Raw genomic sequence first — 18034 nt, 5'->3', positions numbered from 1 at the left:
TTACTAATAAGGCTTGCTATGGGGGCTTTCATTATCGAGACGGGATAATAAAGCCCCGCTAATGGAATTCAAAGGCAAAAAAAAAAAAAAGGCTGATTGATAGAAAAAAAAGATGTCGGAAATTATAGTCTGATGTGTGGATTACATGATCAGGCAACTTTGTAACAGTTCACACAAATGGTTTAGTGTTCCTTTGTAAGAAGCTTTTGTCTGCCTTGCTGACATTTCTTTGGCTTTGTTTACCATGCGTCACCAACCCAAAAAACTCCGACTTGTAGCTTAGACTGAATCATTCTGCCGTCAGCCAGCGAGGAAATGATGTAGGATGGAGACAGCCCAATGTTGGCTGTGTGTACTTATTTTTACACTAAAGTGTCAAGTGTGTGTGTCTATCATTTTCAATAAATTGGAAAATGATTGGGTGACTCTTTGAGGCTAGTTGAGAACAGAATGAGACGAATTGATTATCTAACACTGCCTTGTTTTCTCCACTTCTCGGAGGTGAAACATCCAATTTTACGACAATTTGCTCGTTTGATAGGTCATACTTCATAACAGGCCTCACCAGGACTCATTTTTATTCTAATGAAGTGGTGCAGTAAAGGTTCTGGTGGAAATGAAATTCAGAAAAGTCCCCAGTAAGAAAAGTTACGCTTGGATTTTTGTCTTGGAATGCTGATGGATGGATCACTGGAGTAAAGATGCATGGATGCATCATTGTTACTCTTAGTTTAATGTCATTATTTTCATTTGGTTTATGTAATAACCCTTACACGCTTGCTAAAATGAAGTCCAGTGAGATTTTCCGAGTTCTTGGGTGACATCATAAACAGCCGAACTTTAAACTTTTATGCAACTTTAGTATCAACCGCAACCAGACTAGATGTTTAGATGTTTCAAATTGGTAGCAACACAGTTTATCACGGTCGCCATCAATAAATAACTTAAAAGGCAACGTAGAAGGCAAAAGTCTGGCACGAATGTGTGCGACCACTCCAGTATATGAGCCAAATAAAAACAAAGACAGGTTCCTGAAGATAACAAATGTATGTATTTAAATTCAGTCTAGAAGCAAAATTCCCTTTGTGTTTTAATTGATAAATAACTTTAATAATAACAAAATGATTTTGTTGGAACTAGGTTGCTCTGCTGAACAATTTCTTTTAATACATACTATTTATTAACCTGTTGGGCTAATCCACTGTGGGGGTTAAAAGCTACGTACGTATTTCTAGATCAACACTAATCAGTCCAGTTAGTGTGACAGCCCTCAAGCGCTCTCACATATTTGAAATCAAATGCACAAATCCAGAATTTGTAAGTGAGGGAATGGGTTATGGAAAGAATGTTAACACAGGCTATGCATCTTTGCCTTGCTTCAGGCATAATTCATTTATAATTCAATACGCAGTGTGAAGATCTATACAAAGGTGCCACGCTTTAATACTCTCAACTTTGACTTTTGGGCATATAAGGCAACGCAAGCTGCATTTTAATAATTTGGTGTGTGCGAGTAACACAAAAGATGGAGTCAAGAGTGCTACTGTATGTTTTTATTACTGGTAATCAGTACGGCAAAATTCACCCGCGAGATTGTGGGAGTAGATGCGAGTGTTTACCAGCGAAGTAGCTGTTTTTGCTAAACAACGTGACGTTGATGAAACGGTGTGTTGGGGCATTTGTAAATTTGCAAATTGTTTTCAAACAACATTCCGGGAAAGCTTCAGCGAGCACGGAAACTCAAATCAACACATGTTTATGTGACGCCGCAAACGTGTGGATTGTTTCGAGCACTCTGGACGGTAATTAGTTTGCGTGGCGGTTAAGCAGCGTGCTTGCTTGCTAATTGTCATCAATGTGTACGTTTGGGGATGAACAGGCAGGTTCTGTTCTGGGGTCGAGGCCACCTGAGATGGATGAGGCCATTGACACCCATTCCTAATTGTGTAGTGGTCATTATGGATTGCTGAGGTAATGACCTCATTTCCATGAAGCGTTTAAGAGGAGAGACCCCAAGAATAAGTAATTCCGTTGAGTTGCCCTTCTGGATGAAGGTGCAGTTTGAGATACGTCAAGTATTTATACATTCATTTATATGCATGTAATTTTTGTTGTGTCAGTCCGTCCACATTGGGGCCAAGTTGGGCCGTGATCCGGCAGATGTGTGGCAGCTGGCTCCCACTTTGTGATGCTCTTTATCACAATCGTCAGCTGTGAATTGCAAAAATATCGCTTGGAACATCTTAATTTACTCCCCAATCAACCAATTATTTATTTATGATTCCCAAGTCTTGGCAGAGGTTTGAGGTTCAATGGGACGCACCCAGCACACACTTGCCACCATTTAAAGTGCCTCGGAATATCCTCTTAACCCCAAATGAAGTTCAGATTTGATAGTGGGGTATTCCTGCCATTTTTTTCCCACTGCGGACTGAAAATCGGGGTTCTTTCGGAATTATGGTAGAAAATATTCAACCTTGGTTTCATTCCATTTGAGTGAATTCAAATATATTGAGTTCAGACTTTGTTGTCAGAAACAATTCTGAAATTACTGCAGCTCCTTGGCGATTTCAATGTTGTGCCATACTTTGATGTTGACTAACTTTACTGCGTTCCAAAATACTTTTTTTTTTTTTTAAATTTCTTTCTTATTCTTTGTATTTTATTTATATCTGAGAATGACCTAATTTGCTGATTTCCCTTCCGTTTGAAGTCTGCTCTGCACAGCTGTAAGATGTTTTTATTTTTATTTAATTTTAATTTTAGTATCATTATTCATTTGGAGCACTGGGCTGTTTTCCAGATGTGAGTGTGGGTAAATGATTGGGCCAAGTTGGGCCACCCTTTGCCTCCTCACGCTCGCAGGATGGCAGGGGAGGTGCTCTGGGTGGGTCTCATGTTTAATGTACGCTCCTGCCTGGTTTCCTATATTTGCAGCCGGATGTGGATCCTGCACAACAGCATTCGAGGAGGGAACAGAGATGTGCTTTTTGACTTAAAGTTATTTTTTTCCTTTGCTCATTAAAAGTTGTGCACATGCAGAATTGATCTTCAAGTGAGCATGGGATACCTTTTGCTGGAGTGGGCATGAATGTAGATATTACTTTGGGCAAAAATGCAACTTTGGACCTCTTCAAGACCACATGGATGTACTGTAGGTCAGTGGAGAGATAATTCATGGAGTTGAGTTTAACAAGCCTTAAAGTTTACCTACACTAATGCTTTGGCCAAACATTTGCATTAGAAAGCACCTTAAGTATTGTTAAAAAAAAAAAAAAAAAAAAGAACAGGAGTGAAATGGAGCAAGGCAAAGTGGGGACGCAGCCCTCGGTGGCCGGCGGCAACGTCGGAGCCGCCGGCGTGAGTGCAAAGGCTCCCAAACATCTGTGGAGGCAGCAGAACCAGGCTGCGCTCTCGCCGCTCCACCACGCTCTCCTTGTGCGCAAGAGCCACCAGCGCGTCAGACAGCGAGGCTTCTCCGACACCGAGCGGTACCTCAAACCACTCAACATGGACCGGACGTATGCCGTGGACACGGGACACCGACCCGGACTGAAGAAATCGCGCATGTCTTGGCCGTCGTCGTTTCAAGGTCTTCGACGGTAAGCTCCGAGCGTAGTGCGAAAAGGTGGCGGGTACAAATCGCTTCGCGATGGGCGATGTGTGCAGGAGCGACCGGGTCTTTTAGCAGCTCCGGTTCTTTTTTGCTGAACTTTGGACGGGTTTGTTGCTTTATTCCGCTAATTTTTTTTTATTCTCTCTTGCTTTTCAATCAAGACGCACATTTTGCATCAGTTTTTGACGATGGACGCGGTTTATCTTGCTTTTGAAGGCAGCAATGATACATGAAATTTATTGCAACTTTTGATGTTTTGACTCCCAAGTGATCATTTTGGAGGTTATTATGAAATGGGAAGAAAATAAAATGAAAGCACAATGTAACACAAGGTAGTGGCTACCTTCAGGTGCAAATGACACCGAGCTGAGGTGTCTCCCCACAGGCGGGTCACAGGAATTATAACATATGCAAATCAGCAGACGTGATGTGCACGGATCCTTAAGAATTATTGCCATTTAGATTTATAAACCCATTCCTACTCATGTGAGACATAAGGCATTTTGCACACTGCTCCAATTACATAGGTGGGAAGCCTATGGCCGGTGGGCCATACATGGTCCTTGAGAGCATTTGATCTGGCCCGCATCCATCATTCTGTTTTATGTACTGCTGATCCTGTTCAAGGATGCAGGTAACCAGAGTTTATTCCATCTTAAATTGGGTCAAATGCAGACTATAATACGGCCTGGGCTGCTTCTGGTGCCTTTGAAAAACGGGGCACATATCCATTCGCGCCTAGAGTCACACCCTTCTGAGTGGTAATTGAACTCACGCTGCCAGCGGAAGCCAAGTGAGCGAAATGCTGTCGGCCCATGCAATTCTGCAATTGAAACCTGGGAGAAACCTGTGACTGCTCATAATATACAGTGTACCACTTTTTGGAAAATCAAGGCAGCATTTTGATCTCATGATTAATTTGCATGTATTTCTCTGTCCTGAGATTAAGGCTTCAAATTATTCTGTGATGGTTCCTCAGTCGAACATCTTATATTGTCCATAGTTGTAAATAAATGTGAGTGTAAATGTTTGTCTACTTGGCCCTGCATGCGATTAAGCAGTCCAAAGTGTATACTGCCTCTCGCTCCACCTCACCCACAACTCTAATGAGGACGAGATAATAGATGGATACTTGCTAATTATTTCCCCGCCCCAAATTTACTATGCCTCCAAGACCCCTATAACAGGATTAAAATGGTTCTGCATCCCTGATGTATCGTACTGTACATATGCACGATGTCCACAATCCCACTCTCCTACTCTCCTGAGCATTTTATACAGACACTCAAGAGTGATGACAGCAACGTTTTAATGAAGCACTTCCTGCACACATTTATGCACAGTGGCAGAAAGGCAGAAAAAATGGCTGTGGTGTATACGGGAAGTGCTCTAATTACTCACATGTTCTGGGAAAGAGAGAGCGCGCGACAGAGTGGATGGCAGGGGGGAAAAAAAGCATCTGAGGATGAAATCTGAGAAGGTCACCTCAGCTTCCTTGTCTAAAGTGACCGTTAGGGATGCAGGTTTTATGTCAAATCACTTGACGTAAGCCCTTACCCCACCACCACCACCTCATTGCTTTTTCTTCTTTTTTTTTTCCCCCAAATATTCTGGTGATGAGAGCCCGTGAGAGCACTTGCTGGCCAGCTACAGAAAAGCTGTTGGTTTGTCTGTCCGGCTGACAAGAATAGTTCCTGTCTTTTAGTGGCAGAACAGTCACATGGAGGAGAAACCCGAGCGAGAGGGAGAGAGCGTAGCAGGGAGGGCACGCGAGATCAGAGCACAGATGGAAATGACACAGCCATGCAACCGCTTTGCTGCACTTAAACACCCTTGTCGGTAAAAAAAAAAAAAAGGTAGCATGAAAATGTGTCTTTCTTTTGCCAACATGTTCTCGTATGCCCTACGACCCCATTCAAAAGAGAGCAGCACTTTGGCAGGTTTACGGCCAGCGAGGTACCCTGAGCAAATTACATTTTACACCAAAGACTAATTATGTGAGTGATACACTGAACTGTTCATTGCGAGGAACAAAAACAAAGCAGGGCCAATGAGATTTGCAGCAACATGCTCTGATTTTTAGTTGGTCATGTTTTGTTTTTTTTCCATGTCACGTATCCTTCCTTCTTGTCCTTCAGCTTGTATACTGTCTGGTTTGGATGACAACCTGCTAGTCGAACGGATCATAACAGTAGACTGTAGCCTTATAACGCTCTAAAACGTTTTTTTTTTTCTATGATACTGTCTCCACTTTACTGCAGCGGTCTTCTCGCCTGCTGCCTCCGAAATAGAATTGCATCGGCCAAGACATAAATCCAGGAGACCCTCTGTCGTTTTGGTCTGACAGATGGAACCATTTGCCTCTTTCTTTGTTTCTGCGCTGAGAAAAACAAAACAAAGTCGTCCGGACCCAATCCGAACTGATAGTGGAAAAGCGGCATTGTGTGGGACTCAACTTTTCAGAATTGTAAACCTTCCTTTCTGTATCATAGCAGAGTGAGAAAGTGAGAAAGTTCAGTGATGTCGAGGAAGGTGACAATAAACCAAGTACAACAATGGAGGACTTCCAATTTTTTGTCACGCATTTCATTCCAAGAAGCGGGCGACTCGCATTTTGTCTTCTGGAGGTCACGATTCTTTCTCGACAAATCAAATGACGACATTGTGTCTTTCTGCAGCCTTCAGGTTCTGTCCCTACTTGACTTGTATCCCAAAACCAGCGTGTGTTGTACAAAACAAAATGGTGCACCGCTATAAGATACATTAAGCCTTCAGTAAAAAGTAGCTGGCCTTCCCCACCAGAAGTGCTTGTCGTGCTATTTTATGCGAGGCTTGTTGTTTTAGTGCCGTGCGGCAATTTGAAGGCCACTTGTTGTCCTTCCCAGACGTGCAATAAAGTAAGTAAAGCCGCCCAAGAAGATGAAGAATATGACGCTTTTGGCTCGGCATTGCCGATGTTGTTTACGCGAGCCGTACTTTGGAACAAACTCATTAAGCCAGGCGACGGCATGCCTCATTTCTTCGCATGAAAACCTCAGCGATCAAGTTGCTTCAAGGCAGATAACGCTGACACATCTCCTGATTATAGCAGACAGATATAAACAACTATCCGGCCACTGTCCCCGAAGAGGAATGAGAAAAGCCGGAGCTCCCCCCCTTTGCCTTTCACTCTTACGATCTTGCGTATATGCAGAGAGACAGCCGCCCTTTCCCCAATGACTGTGGATGTTACAGTGCGTCCCCGAGTGGCTGGTGCAGTGCAAAGTCCAGCGGCCCCCCTTCAGGTACAACACATCACCCAAATGTGTCACAATGGAGGCTGGCCTTGGATGTCGCTCAAGGCTTCTGTGAGACCTCAGCGAGAATCTGGAGCATCCTCTGATGACAACATGGCATTTCTCCCGTTTCTACCCTGTTGCAGAGACGCCGCAGGGGCCGCTTCAGTAATGCTCCACGTCTTTGTCAAAGGGAACATCCGGATTTCTTTTCTCGCCGTCCAATTTTTGACTGGAAAAGGAAATGATGAAATCAAAGCAGAGGAAAACGTGGAACGGCTCCATCTGGACTGTTGGTACTTTTTGTTTTACCTGCGTCCTTGGAATCTTAATTGGATTTGACAGTCGTGGTGTTCTTTAAGAACGGTTTAAAGGTAGCTGTAATCAGATTTGTATTTTTTTTTCCCATTGGTCGAGATCCCACACAGAACAAAATAGGGAAGAAAGTGTGACTGACTTGGACTCTAATTGAGTGCAGGTTAGCTTCTGGCTATCAGGTGTCCTGGTTCTTGGGATGCTTTAGGCAGTTTTCTCTCTAATCACTCCCATTCCCAAGAAAGTTTTTTGCTAATATTAGCATAATCGTTGCTCATCTTTGAATTCTAACGATAATCGCATCCCTGCTGTACTATTGACTATGTACCATGTGACTTCTACAAAGAACGTGAGGAATGTGCTAATAAACGCCGTGCCCTACATTCCATTAGTCAAGATTAGCATCAAAGTTCATAGACTGGATCACAAAATGGTTATTTGTGATTTCTCAGTACAACAATGCACTCATTGGAGATAGATAGAAGTTCCAGCGTAATGATATATCAGTGGTACCCGCCTCCTTAGCGGACTGACTCCTATCTATCTGTTCATTAAGAAGAGCTCAGTGCTTTAGCCGATGCTTTCTAAAATTCTTTTTTCCAAGGCTTTAGCACATTAGGGGGTTATAGAAGCAGACGCATTTAGGTGCCCCCGTCGAGGTAGTTTTAGCCATTTGGAGTAAAGCCTCTGTCTACTGAATGAGAACGCTAACAAAGGTCAGCAAGCATTCAGCATCAGAGTCAAATCATCAACGTTATTATGCACAAGCCCAGGCAATGACTACGCGCAGGAAGCCTCGCTTGCAGCTAACCTTGGCAACTCATCAAAAGCTTTCCTCATGAGCAACGTTCATTGTTTACTTGGTCACACCTGACGAGGAATTCCATTAAAGATCAACTCATCGTGCATTAGACAATAAAAGTCATTGTCAAATATCGGATAATGTTTATTTGCTTCAACTATTCAGCTTTTAATATGTTTTTCGTAGGTTGCTGTTGGAGTAATTGTTCATTTGCATGACTTAATTCGCACTCCTGTCGCTCAAGGCAACCTTTAATTGACTGGAGAACAGTCTTAGGGTGTCATCTATCTGAAGTCACCTTGGGGACACTTCAGCTATGAAGTGGGATAAGCTGTATAGAAAATGGATGGTTTTAGGAATTTATTTAACCTTGTGTTATGTTTTTTAAAAAAGAAAAAAAAATCGTATGTGATTTTGCTCCGAGACCACTCGTTCCTTCACATCTTTTCAAGCTGCAAATGAAAAGGAAAGTATCCTTGACTGCTAAATGCAGTCAGCATGTAGTGCAAGGCTCCCAGTGAATTGTCCAACCCTGGTTTATTTTTTACCCGTTGTCAAAATTGAGATACAATAGAAAGCCAATGAAAAGCTAGGTGGTATGGTTGCTGCTCTTTCCAATAAGTATACGAATGCTGTCAAACGATGTGCTGTCACGTTGGTTTCACTCTTCCTCCGACAAATACTGAAGTGTTTTCGTCTTGCCTTTCAATGAACATGATTTCGCTCTAGCAATACCTGAATCACAAGTTTATAAGCAGGCTTTTCCCATTTAATTGGATTATTTTCATTTCTTTTGGGAACTCTTGGTTTATTATATTTCTGTTCAATGTCATACTTGTTAAGACTACATTTTGGGTTAATTATGCATGCAAGTGAGCAAGATGACTGACCATAGATAGACAGTTTAGCACATTTAGTATGCCAGCTGGCACATTTTGTTGATGAAATAAAGTGGCAATTTAGACAACTTTTTGTGTGGAGGGAAAACTAGTCCTTTTTAGTTATCTGTTTTTTTTTCGGGTATGTTAATTTAATAAGACACAATTTGCAATTATGCAGTTTATATTTTTAAGCATATTTAATACAACATTTTTAATATTGATCAATTCGGCCATCAATTGTTAATTTCAAAATGTTTTATTCATTAATGTCTGAGTATATGATAGTTTGACCATATGATATATAGAAACTATTAAAAATTGCTATGTCTACCATGTTTTCTACAACCTCCAATAGATTTGCGCCATTTGCCGGGCTTATCAAATGTATGGACGGACATGGATGCTACTGTGAGTCAGAGCCTCCCCGCCTGTCTTGATGCAGGGTGATTTCCATCAATCTAGGCTGGCTACATCGTGTGGATCACATGGCACTATTACATAGAGAATAACTTGCTCGTCAAGGCTTCGGACAGACTGTACGCACACAAGAGATTGTGCTGACCGCCTGTCTCTGTAAGAAACGACACATTATATTGAAAATGACTTGCCAGTCACATTTGTTTTTCCCCTAACCATGATTTACCACCATGTGACGGTTGCGGAATTTAAATTGGCATCATATCATTTCCCTGTAAGAAGGTGAAATTGTTTGTCCTTAATAAGAAACCCAAATGACAATTGGCTCATAAAATACAACGATGGATGAGAGAGGGGAGCTAGCCTCTTCTTCAGAAGTAGAAGCAATGACCAGTGGCCACGGAATTCGCAACGGGGAAAACGAACAATGCCAAATGCCAGATGCATCCGCTCCGATAGATATTCTTGTTGCAATCACACACCACAACAGCTCGTGTAAGCGCAATGTCGACTTGACATTTTAATCAGAGTTTCTTCCTCATTTTCCACGTGTCTTTTCTTATTTTGCGATCAAAAGGCTTTCTCCAATTTGCTTGCTGCCTTGTGTGTAAGTTTCCATTGTGGGATTGGAATTGATGATGAATTTGCAGGCCCCAACATAGTATGGAAGGCAGAAGAGGGGTAAAACGCTGCTTGTGTTTGAGGAGCTGTGACTAGAGTGTGTAGTTGAACACGCGGAACTCATTACCCAAGCCACTTTGTGTTGATAGATTATTTTTTTTTTCGCTATTCCTAACTCGGACTTTACCACACATCTAATTGTCGAATTTGCCAAGTCCAAATGACTATTTGAATATGTACTTTGGACGCCATACGTCCATCCATCCATCCATCCATCCATCCATCCATCCATCCATCCATCCATCCATCCATCCATCCATCCATCCATCCATCCATCCATCCATCCATCCATCCATCCATCCATCCATCCATCCATCCATCCATCCATCCATCCATCCATCCATCCATCCATCCATCCATCCATTTCTGAACCACTTATCTCAAGGACCGCGGGCCACTTTGGTCTTGTCAAATTCTCTCTGAAAAGGCCAGGCAAGTAAGTAAGTGCCGGCTGTACTCTTATGTCTATCACACCAATTTAACAGAAAGTTGCACCGTGCAAGAATACTAAATGTTAAAATAAAAAATATAAACCGTAGTTTCAATTTAAATTTTATGTCAGATTGGCAATTTCTTGCTAATGTATCACTCTGTGGGGTTCTCTTCTATCACTCTGTGCTACTTTTTTTTTTAGGTCAGCACACTGCTGTCACTCTTGGGCTGACTCAAACATGGATGAAAATAGTTTAATTCCTGGTTAATTTTGAGTTAGTTGGTGACTTCTGAAGCATTTGTCGCACTTAGTTGATCCTTCACTGTCGCATCTTCCCCACAAGTGCCCTAGAGTTGCATGACAATGCTAGTTTTCAACGTCAATTATTAAATGCCGGATGCATTCACTCAGAATAAAAGAATGCTTTTATTGTCAATCATATGCAAGATTCATTTTTTGGCATGGAAAAAAAGGAGAAAATTATTTCTCTCTTTTATTAATTTACATAGTGGTCATACTGAGAAGGGGAAAAAAAAACAAGTTCCAGGTTGACTTTTGAACCAGGAGCTCGAGTTTGCTCAGGCTTTTCAAAACAGCATGTTCCGCCATTGCTTTGCCAACGTAACTGAGGAACAAAATCGCCTAAATGAATCATAATGATTTGAAAAGTAATACCAATTGTTTTGTTCAGATTAGATACAGTTTTTGAATGCCGGAAGCTGGTCGTTTATAGACGACACATCATTTTTGGAGCCGACAAGTATCTGTCCGTTTTTCAAATGACAAAATTCATCCCAAAAATATTCAGGTAGATTTCAGATAACCTGAAATTTGAAGTCTACCCCCAAATTTTCTTCCCAATGATGCACTTTCCAACCAATAAAGAAGCTGACAGCACATCTCAGATGGCAGAGCTGCTCCGCGGTGGTTTGTAAAGAGACATATCGTGTCTGATGCAAGCACCCATGGGTGTTTTATATCCCTCGCTTGAGTTTCATCCGAGCTCTTGAAACATGAACAAGATTTCCGACTATGCATGACCACAAGGGAGCTTGATAGAAGAGCTGTCGGTCATTGCCTGTCTTCATAGTCCAATCCTTCTTCTGATTTATTATTCATTTTTGTTCCCCTTTGCCAAGTTTCCTTCTATGATGTTCCCCATTATTATTAATCCCTACTGGCATGTAAACACACATGGGATTAGATTTGTGTGTTTCATCATAAAAATGTGCAGGTCTCGGTTTGAAGGCGATAAAAAAATATATTTTATGGAAACCGTAAATTTTCTTTCCCTGCCACATTTATGTTTTCCAGTAGTTGCAAAAATTTGTCTCACTCTTGGGTATGATTAAATGGTTGTTGTCTAAACATTAAACTAACTTCCAGCATAGCTATCAAATTTAATTTCCTGTCCTGTATGGGGAAGAGGAATGTTGATGATTGGTACCAAAGCGACTCATTTAAAAATGTCTGATCAAAGATGATGGACTAATTTCATTCAGGAGATTACCGCAAATTTGCCCCCACTCGTTCTACGTATGGCTCGCTTTTTTTTTTTTTTTGTCTCGGCATAAAAAGCAATTTAGAAAGTTATTGGTTTCAAAACAAAGCATTGTCTGTAATGTATTATGTCTGGAAAAATCCCATTGGAATTCTCGTCGGCATGTTTTTAAATATTCATAAAGGATTGAAAACACAATTTGCTATATAAATAAAATGTCAGGGCAGCTGCTTAACACCAAATAAATTATGGTAAACACAGCAATTTTTTTTTTCTATGGAGTTAGGGGATTAGGTCCTATAATTAAGTGGCCTGTCTCTGTGCTTATTTACTACATATACTTTCAGTGTTTTTTGATGCCTTCAGCAAGAGTCCTTGGCTAATTTGGGCCAAGGATTGCAAAAGGCCATGGTCACTGTTTTCTGTTTGTTTTCAAGTTGAGTATCGCTTGAGTTTTAATATCTTTGCTGTAGCACATAATAAATTGGCTAGAGGCCATGTCCTTCTCATCATAAGAACTTTGTTTTATTTTTCTGGTACATAGGATTGAGTGGAACAGCAGTTATGGATGGTTCCCATTACAATATATTGGTTGCGGCAAGAGGACACACATTTATTATTATCTATATTAACTTTTATTTCATATATATTCATCATAAATTATGGAAAATATTGGAGATTTTTCAAAAACTAATATTTTGGGTGGACTTTGGTGTTGTAACTGAATTTCCTCAATTGATTTGTTTTTTAATACATATATTTAATTTCATAGTTGCCGACCACAAGCTTCCCCGCGGTAATCTTCAGCTGAGCAAAGTTACTAGACTGCACTTAGCACTTAATGCTAACTTAGCGGTCCGGGTCAACTTCATCTCATTAACTTGCTGTCTGTTTTGAAGGTACATGTTGTTGTAATGTGCAATTAAGAGATCAAATAATAATGTCTTAAGAGTTCAAAACATTTCCAATTAGTTTGAATCCATGGATTATACCCATTCTTTGACTAACTGTGTTTGTTTGCATGATGTCCTCTTGTACATCAAATTAGATCAATTAAGGATGAAATAGATGGATACTGTTTGGGTTGCATCATAATCGGTTTGCATTTTCTCAGAATACGTTCACAGAAGGGCACCGCGATCATTTGAGAAATAGTTGCCATGGCTACATTAGTTAAATGGGCGCGCTGATTTCATTAGTGATGAGATCTCACGAGGACGCTTTGAGGGCAGCGGGCATAGGACAGGAAGGGAGAAGAAATGCGACCAAATTATTTGAGGATGTGCTGAGCAGATGGGAAGATTTTTGCTTTTCACCCAACAATTTTGCTGTCAATATGAAGATGCGGAAGACACTTTGAAAACTTTTTGTGTGGCGTGATGATGAAAGCTACTACCACAAATAACACAAATGTCTGTTTAATAGAGGCGAGGAAGAAAGGGAACATTGCCAATTTGCTTGCACATTGTGTTTTAGTGAGGACCAGAAATGCACATGTACATGAATATCGGTACTCCCCAGACAGACGGCTTTTGAAACCAATTATGTGGAACCGTTTTTTTTATTCTTTTTAAAAGAGCTGAGTTCTAATAATTGATCCATTTGCCCATTCAACATAAAATTAGCAGGTTTAAGCAGATTTTGTTCTTTTCCTCCACTGGCGATCCTTAAGCCATTTTCATTCTGCACTTGCACAGTGTGAATTTTTAAAGCCTCCTGCTGAGTCCAAAAGGCCTGAAAGAAGTCAAGTCAAAACCTTTCTTTACAATATGTTCTATGCGCACCCCCTAACTAGTCTAAACACAGATTTCAGATTATTATTGCTTCGGATTAATATGAAGCATAAAAATCTATTCATCTCAGGGGGTGGCGAGTTTGCCACTGTCAGATCATTTTCAGTTGACAGCAAGTGACTAACATACAAAATGGCAGCCTGCCGAGATATGCATAAAAATGTGTGGATTGTTGTTTAATTCATATTCCACAAGCACAATCATTTTCAGAATACCTTGTTTATACTTGTAGGGGTGCATAATGTAAAGAAATGGTGTGATTTGACTTCCGCTTTAACACTGCCTTTCAATAGTTTGACGTCAGACGCTAATACTAGGTCAGGACTCCTGCCATGATGACGATTGTTCCTGAACAGGAATGCGCTGTAGTGTATCACTATCATAAGAGCATTTGGCAATGAGTATTCACCACCTGCAAGCTTGAATCACTCAGCGTGCACCGCTACCGTCACCTTAACTCATGGCCACTAAAAAAAGCGCCATTTCCTGGTGTCCATCTGTTTGTGCTGAAGTTAACTTCCCGAGATAAGCCAGTCTCACACAACAGGGAGATTAAGGTTTCTCTTGCTAAAAGTCAATTATGATTGTGGGAAAATGTCATGCTCTGCTACACTTGGTTTTATTTACACAGATTGCAATAGCGATGGCAATGTACCGCAGGGAGTAATGCATGACTGAGTCTAGCATCACTTTGGAGTGGTCAAAATGACTCTTGTTCATGTGTCACTTATAGGATGAGTCTGAAACATGAGGGAGATGGGTAGTCATTGGATTCATTTATTGTTTTATAGCTTAAGTCCTTATTAGGGTCGCAGGTGAGCCAGAACTTCTTGACTGCCAACTATCATAATTACAAAGACTCCCAAAGGACAGAAAATTACGCCAAATATATGTGGTGTCATCGATGGTTGTCCCACTCTCGTTTCAGTCACTCCCATCGGATGCGCTTCCTCCCTCACATCCTAATTGAGCGGCTCCACCCAAATGTTTTCTCAGGAACCGCCATCTCATCGACATTCCTCTTGGCTCGTTTTGTGCCGAGCAGCAGCCTGTGTGGAAATAATGGCGGAAATTAGATTTTCAACCCATTGACATAAGACGCCAGCACATTCGGATCAAGAATACTGATTTTCACATTTGACTAAAAAAGAACTGGGAGATGATCGCTGTAGTTGAGATCCAATAAAGAAAGTCTGTCTCCAAAGTTGCGAGAAGCACAATACATAAATAAGATATCAAGCTTGTGTGCTATTGCGAGTGAGGAATGCCCTCTAGCATATTTCCCCTGAGTCACTTTTTAATGAGACTGCAGGACTGTCCATCATATTGAGTCATTGTTGTTGTTTTTTTGTGTGGGGGGGCTCTAATCTGGTCCCAATGCTACATTGCTATATGCTGTAAACTGCTGTCAAGCTCTGATTTCGATACAACTTTTTTAATGCAGTCTAATAAAATAGTACTTGAATGTAGCCGCTTCAATTTGTGGGATGTAGTTCTAAAAAACATCAGATAGTTCTATTCAAATTGTTACCCCAGCCATCAGTTTCCGAAATATCCATTTTCTCCCTATTGCTGTTGTTTGCTGATGCGTTCAATGGGAAAGCGGCATTTGACGCTAAAACTACTAATGGGAAAAAAAACAATCTTTGCCTATAAAATTAGCGTCTATGAAAACAGTGATATGATAACAAATATATATTTTTGTGGATAAAGAGGAATGGCACAACGTGTTTACATTGCAAAAGGTAGCATGATTGTACAAGCTGCTACATTTGAAGCCAGTGAACTCCAAGGTAATCAGAAAGCTGTCTTGCAAGGACAAGCCTTGGTGTCACCTTTATACAGTAATGGCTCAAGTCATTTGTTTTTCCAGAAAACTTTAGTCTATCCTATCCTATATTGTAATTAGTGAAGCAGCCCCAAGATATCTTTGTGGATTGATTGGCCCACATTAAAAGGCTAAACTCGTAGGGTATAGTTTGGCTGTAGACTATATCTTTGACTTTTCTCCCACACGCCCCATTTAAATTGAAAGTCAAAACAACGTCTGCAATATTCATGCATAATTACAGAAGTGGCTAGTCTTTGACTCAGTGGAGTGACTGATTTATGTGGCTACAAATATCACCCTAGAGCAGAGCCTTCGTTCCATTTCTTTAACATTAGCTTTGGGGCATTTTGTGCACATCTTGCTGGGTTTGTTGAGGCTGTTGAAGCATCTGCGTGCGTTTTTGTTTTCTACGTGGTGCTGTGGTGTGTCATGCGTGCACAATAAAAGGACTCAAGATGTTATTTCCAATGTTTGTCCATTGGGGTGTATTGACGGAAAACTACCGTTTTTTTCCATGTATAATGCGCCCCCATGTATGATACGCACCCTAAAAATGGCATGTTGATGCTGGAAAAAAGCCTGTACCCATGTATAATACGCACCCAAATTTGGACTCCGACTGAAGTCCGTAAACGTAAAATTATTTCAGAAAAAAGATCATCTTTGGGAACAACCGGATGTTATTCTGCCGGTCAGTATCACTGCGCATGCGCTAGCAAACTCGATAGCGAAGAAATGTTTCGGATTTGTGTAGGGTACATTGTGACAGCAAACGAGCAGGTGATCGAGCAAGCGTCTGATACGAGAGCATTGTGTTCGTATGGAGCGTGTTTGAAGTGAACAGCAGAGAAGAAAGCGCATCTGTAATGGCGGCCTCCGTATGATATCCGGATTAAAATAAATAAATAAAATAATTGTACCCATGTATAATGGGCACCCCAGATTTTAGGACAATAAATTTGTTAAATTTTGCGCATTATACATGGGAAAAAAACGGTAAATTAATTTAGTGGCCACTTTACATGAGGTACACAAAATGCAATACATGTAATCCAAAATTGTTATCTTCCTTGAGCAACATTATTTCCTTCGATTAGCAGCTTTTCTGGAGGACGTATTTCGAGTGTCTCTGACTTTCAAGGATCTAACTTGGCATGAACACAAGTGCTCACTGCCAAGTGTGTTTTTCAGAGCACAACCTGTTTCATACTGTCCTCTTCTTGAGGAGACTCAAGTGACGTGTGACTCAAAATCCCACTCACTGATAATTGTCGGTCTCTCGTCGCCATGTATTTTTTCTTCCTACATTCCGCTTAGTTTGGCTCTTTCAAGTGTTTTCACCCAAGGGTACAGTTCAGCTTGCCTTGAAATGTTTTTGAACAGTACCTGACTTTTATTTCTATAAGCGTGTAGGTGGCATGCGTCAGCCAAGTACAGTAAACGTCGTGACACCATCGCAGTGAAAGAAGGCGCAATTAGTGCCACAGCAACACGACATTGTCGTCCAAGGACAAAAACCGAGGACATCCATGTGGCGCTCGATTGCCAAAAGGTTTCTCTGCTTGGTCCCCCCCCCAGAAAACGTTGGCGAGCAATATAAATTGGAAAACTGGTCTTATTTGTATTTCCAGTGTAGAATGCTCAATAACAACTGGGTCAGCTACATAAATAACGGAACATCATGACAATAGGTTCACTCGGCCAATAAATTCCACCACGGAGACACACAGTGAAGGGCAACAGTTCAGTGTTGGCCTTTTTGTGTTGTCTGCTAAAAGAGACATTTTGTGTCCTCCCACTTTCAGTTCATTCCCATTCAACCGATTCAATAGACTGCAGTGTTTCTAGGTACCAACCAACCTCAATGTACCAAATTACTTTGGATGTCGAAAAGAGCTACTTTTGTGTAATCCTGCATAGCTTTTGGAATTTGGGCCTTATTTAACTGTACTTGTAATTCGTCCTTGGGTGAACTTGATTGAAGTAAATGAATGGTTGACCTGCAGACTTTTCTCCCCAGGATTTATAAGCATCCTATTAAAAAAAAAAAAAAAAGTTGCCAAAGGTCAACACGCACATACACACACTTTAAAGAAGTGGTCCGACACTCGTTGGGTGTTGCTGTAAGGGGAATGGTGAGGGTTGCTTTTCTTGATGCGTGTCTGCTTTCTAAAATGTGCCTTGTCATTCGTTATATACTGCGAGGGTTGAAGACGACACAAAGTAGTAGTCATGGTGGAATTGTTGCTTGTTTCACGTCCCAAGACCGCCCCGACCGCGGGCTTCTTTGTGCTACTCGGCAGTCAGTGCTTAACTGTTTGGGGCAAAGATCGATTTTTCTCCACAATTATAAAACTGCTAAGAACGTAAACAATGACACAGGGCTTGAACTACTCTACTTCCAAAAGACTCAGGCATACTTTGCTCACAGGTGAGATTTCAGGATGAATTTATAATCCAAGGTAACCTTTAGACGTGAATTTAATTTG

The 18034-nt window shown here is 41.1% G+C and overlaps 2 protein-coding genes across 5 annotated transcripts in view; both read left to right on the top strand.

Annotated features, from left to right (window-relative positions):
• The window catches only part of LOC133153757 (cAMP-specific 3',5'-cyclic phosphodiesterase 4D), a 74283-nt gene that overhangs the window by 26903 nt on the left and 29346 nt on the right, over positions 1 to 18034 (top strand). For 3 of the 4 annotated variants that reach the window (XM_061277843.1, XM_061277842.1, XM_061277841.1), the window contains one exon: positions 14643 to 15042. The exons of the other annotated variant lie outside the window; for it this stretch is intronic. In XM_061277843.1, the coding sequence (XP_061133827.1) occupies positions 14643 to 14790 (148 nt within the window). In that variant the 3' untranslated portion in view covers positions 14791 to 15042. Of the gene's footprint in view, positions 1 to 14642; positions 15043 to 18034 lie in introns of those variants that run through there. 4 annotated transcript variants of the gene reach the window in all.
• Positions 2952 to 3635, top strand: LOC133153758 (cAMP-specific 3',5'-cyclic phosphodiesterase 4D-like). Its single transcript, XM_061277845.1, has one exon. The coding sequence runs from the start codon at positions 3298 to 3300 to the stop codon at positions 3604 to 3606; it is 309 nt and encodes a 102-aa protein (XP_061133829.1). The 5' UTR covers positions 2952 to 3297; the 3' UTR covers positions 3607 to 3635.

The sequence above is a fragment of the Syngnathus typhle genome, linkage group LG5 (assembly GCF_033458585.1).
Source record: "Syngnathus typhle isolate RoL2023-S1 ecotype Sweden linkage group LG5, RoL_Styp_1.0, whole genome shotgun sequence".
Lineage (NCBI taxonomy): Eukaryota > Metazoa > Chordata > Actinopteri > Syngnathiformes > Syngnathidae > Syngnathus > Syngnathus typhle.
The sequence above is the reverse complement of the archived record's forward strand: the minus strand, read 5'-3'. Positions and strand labels throughout refer to the sequence as shown.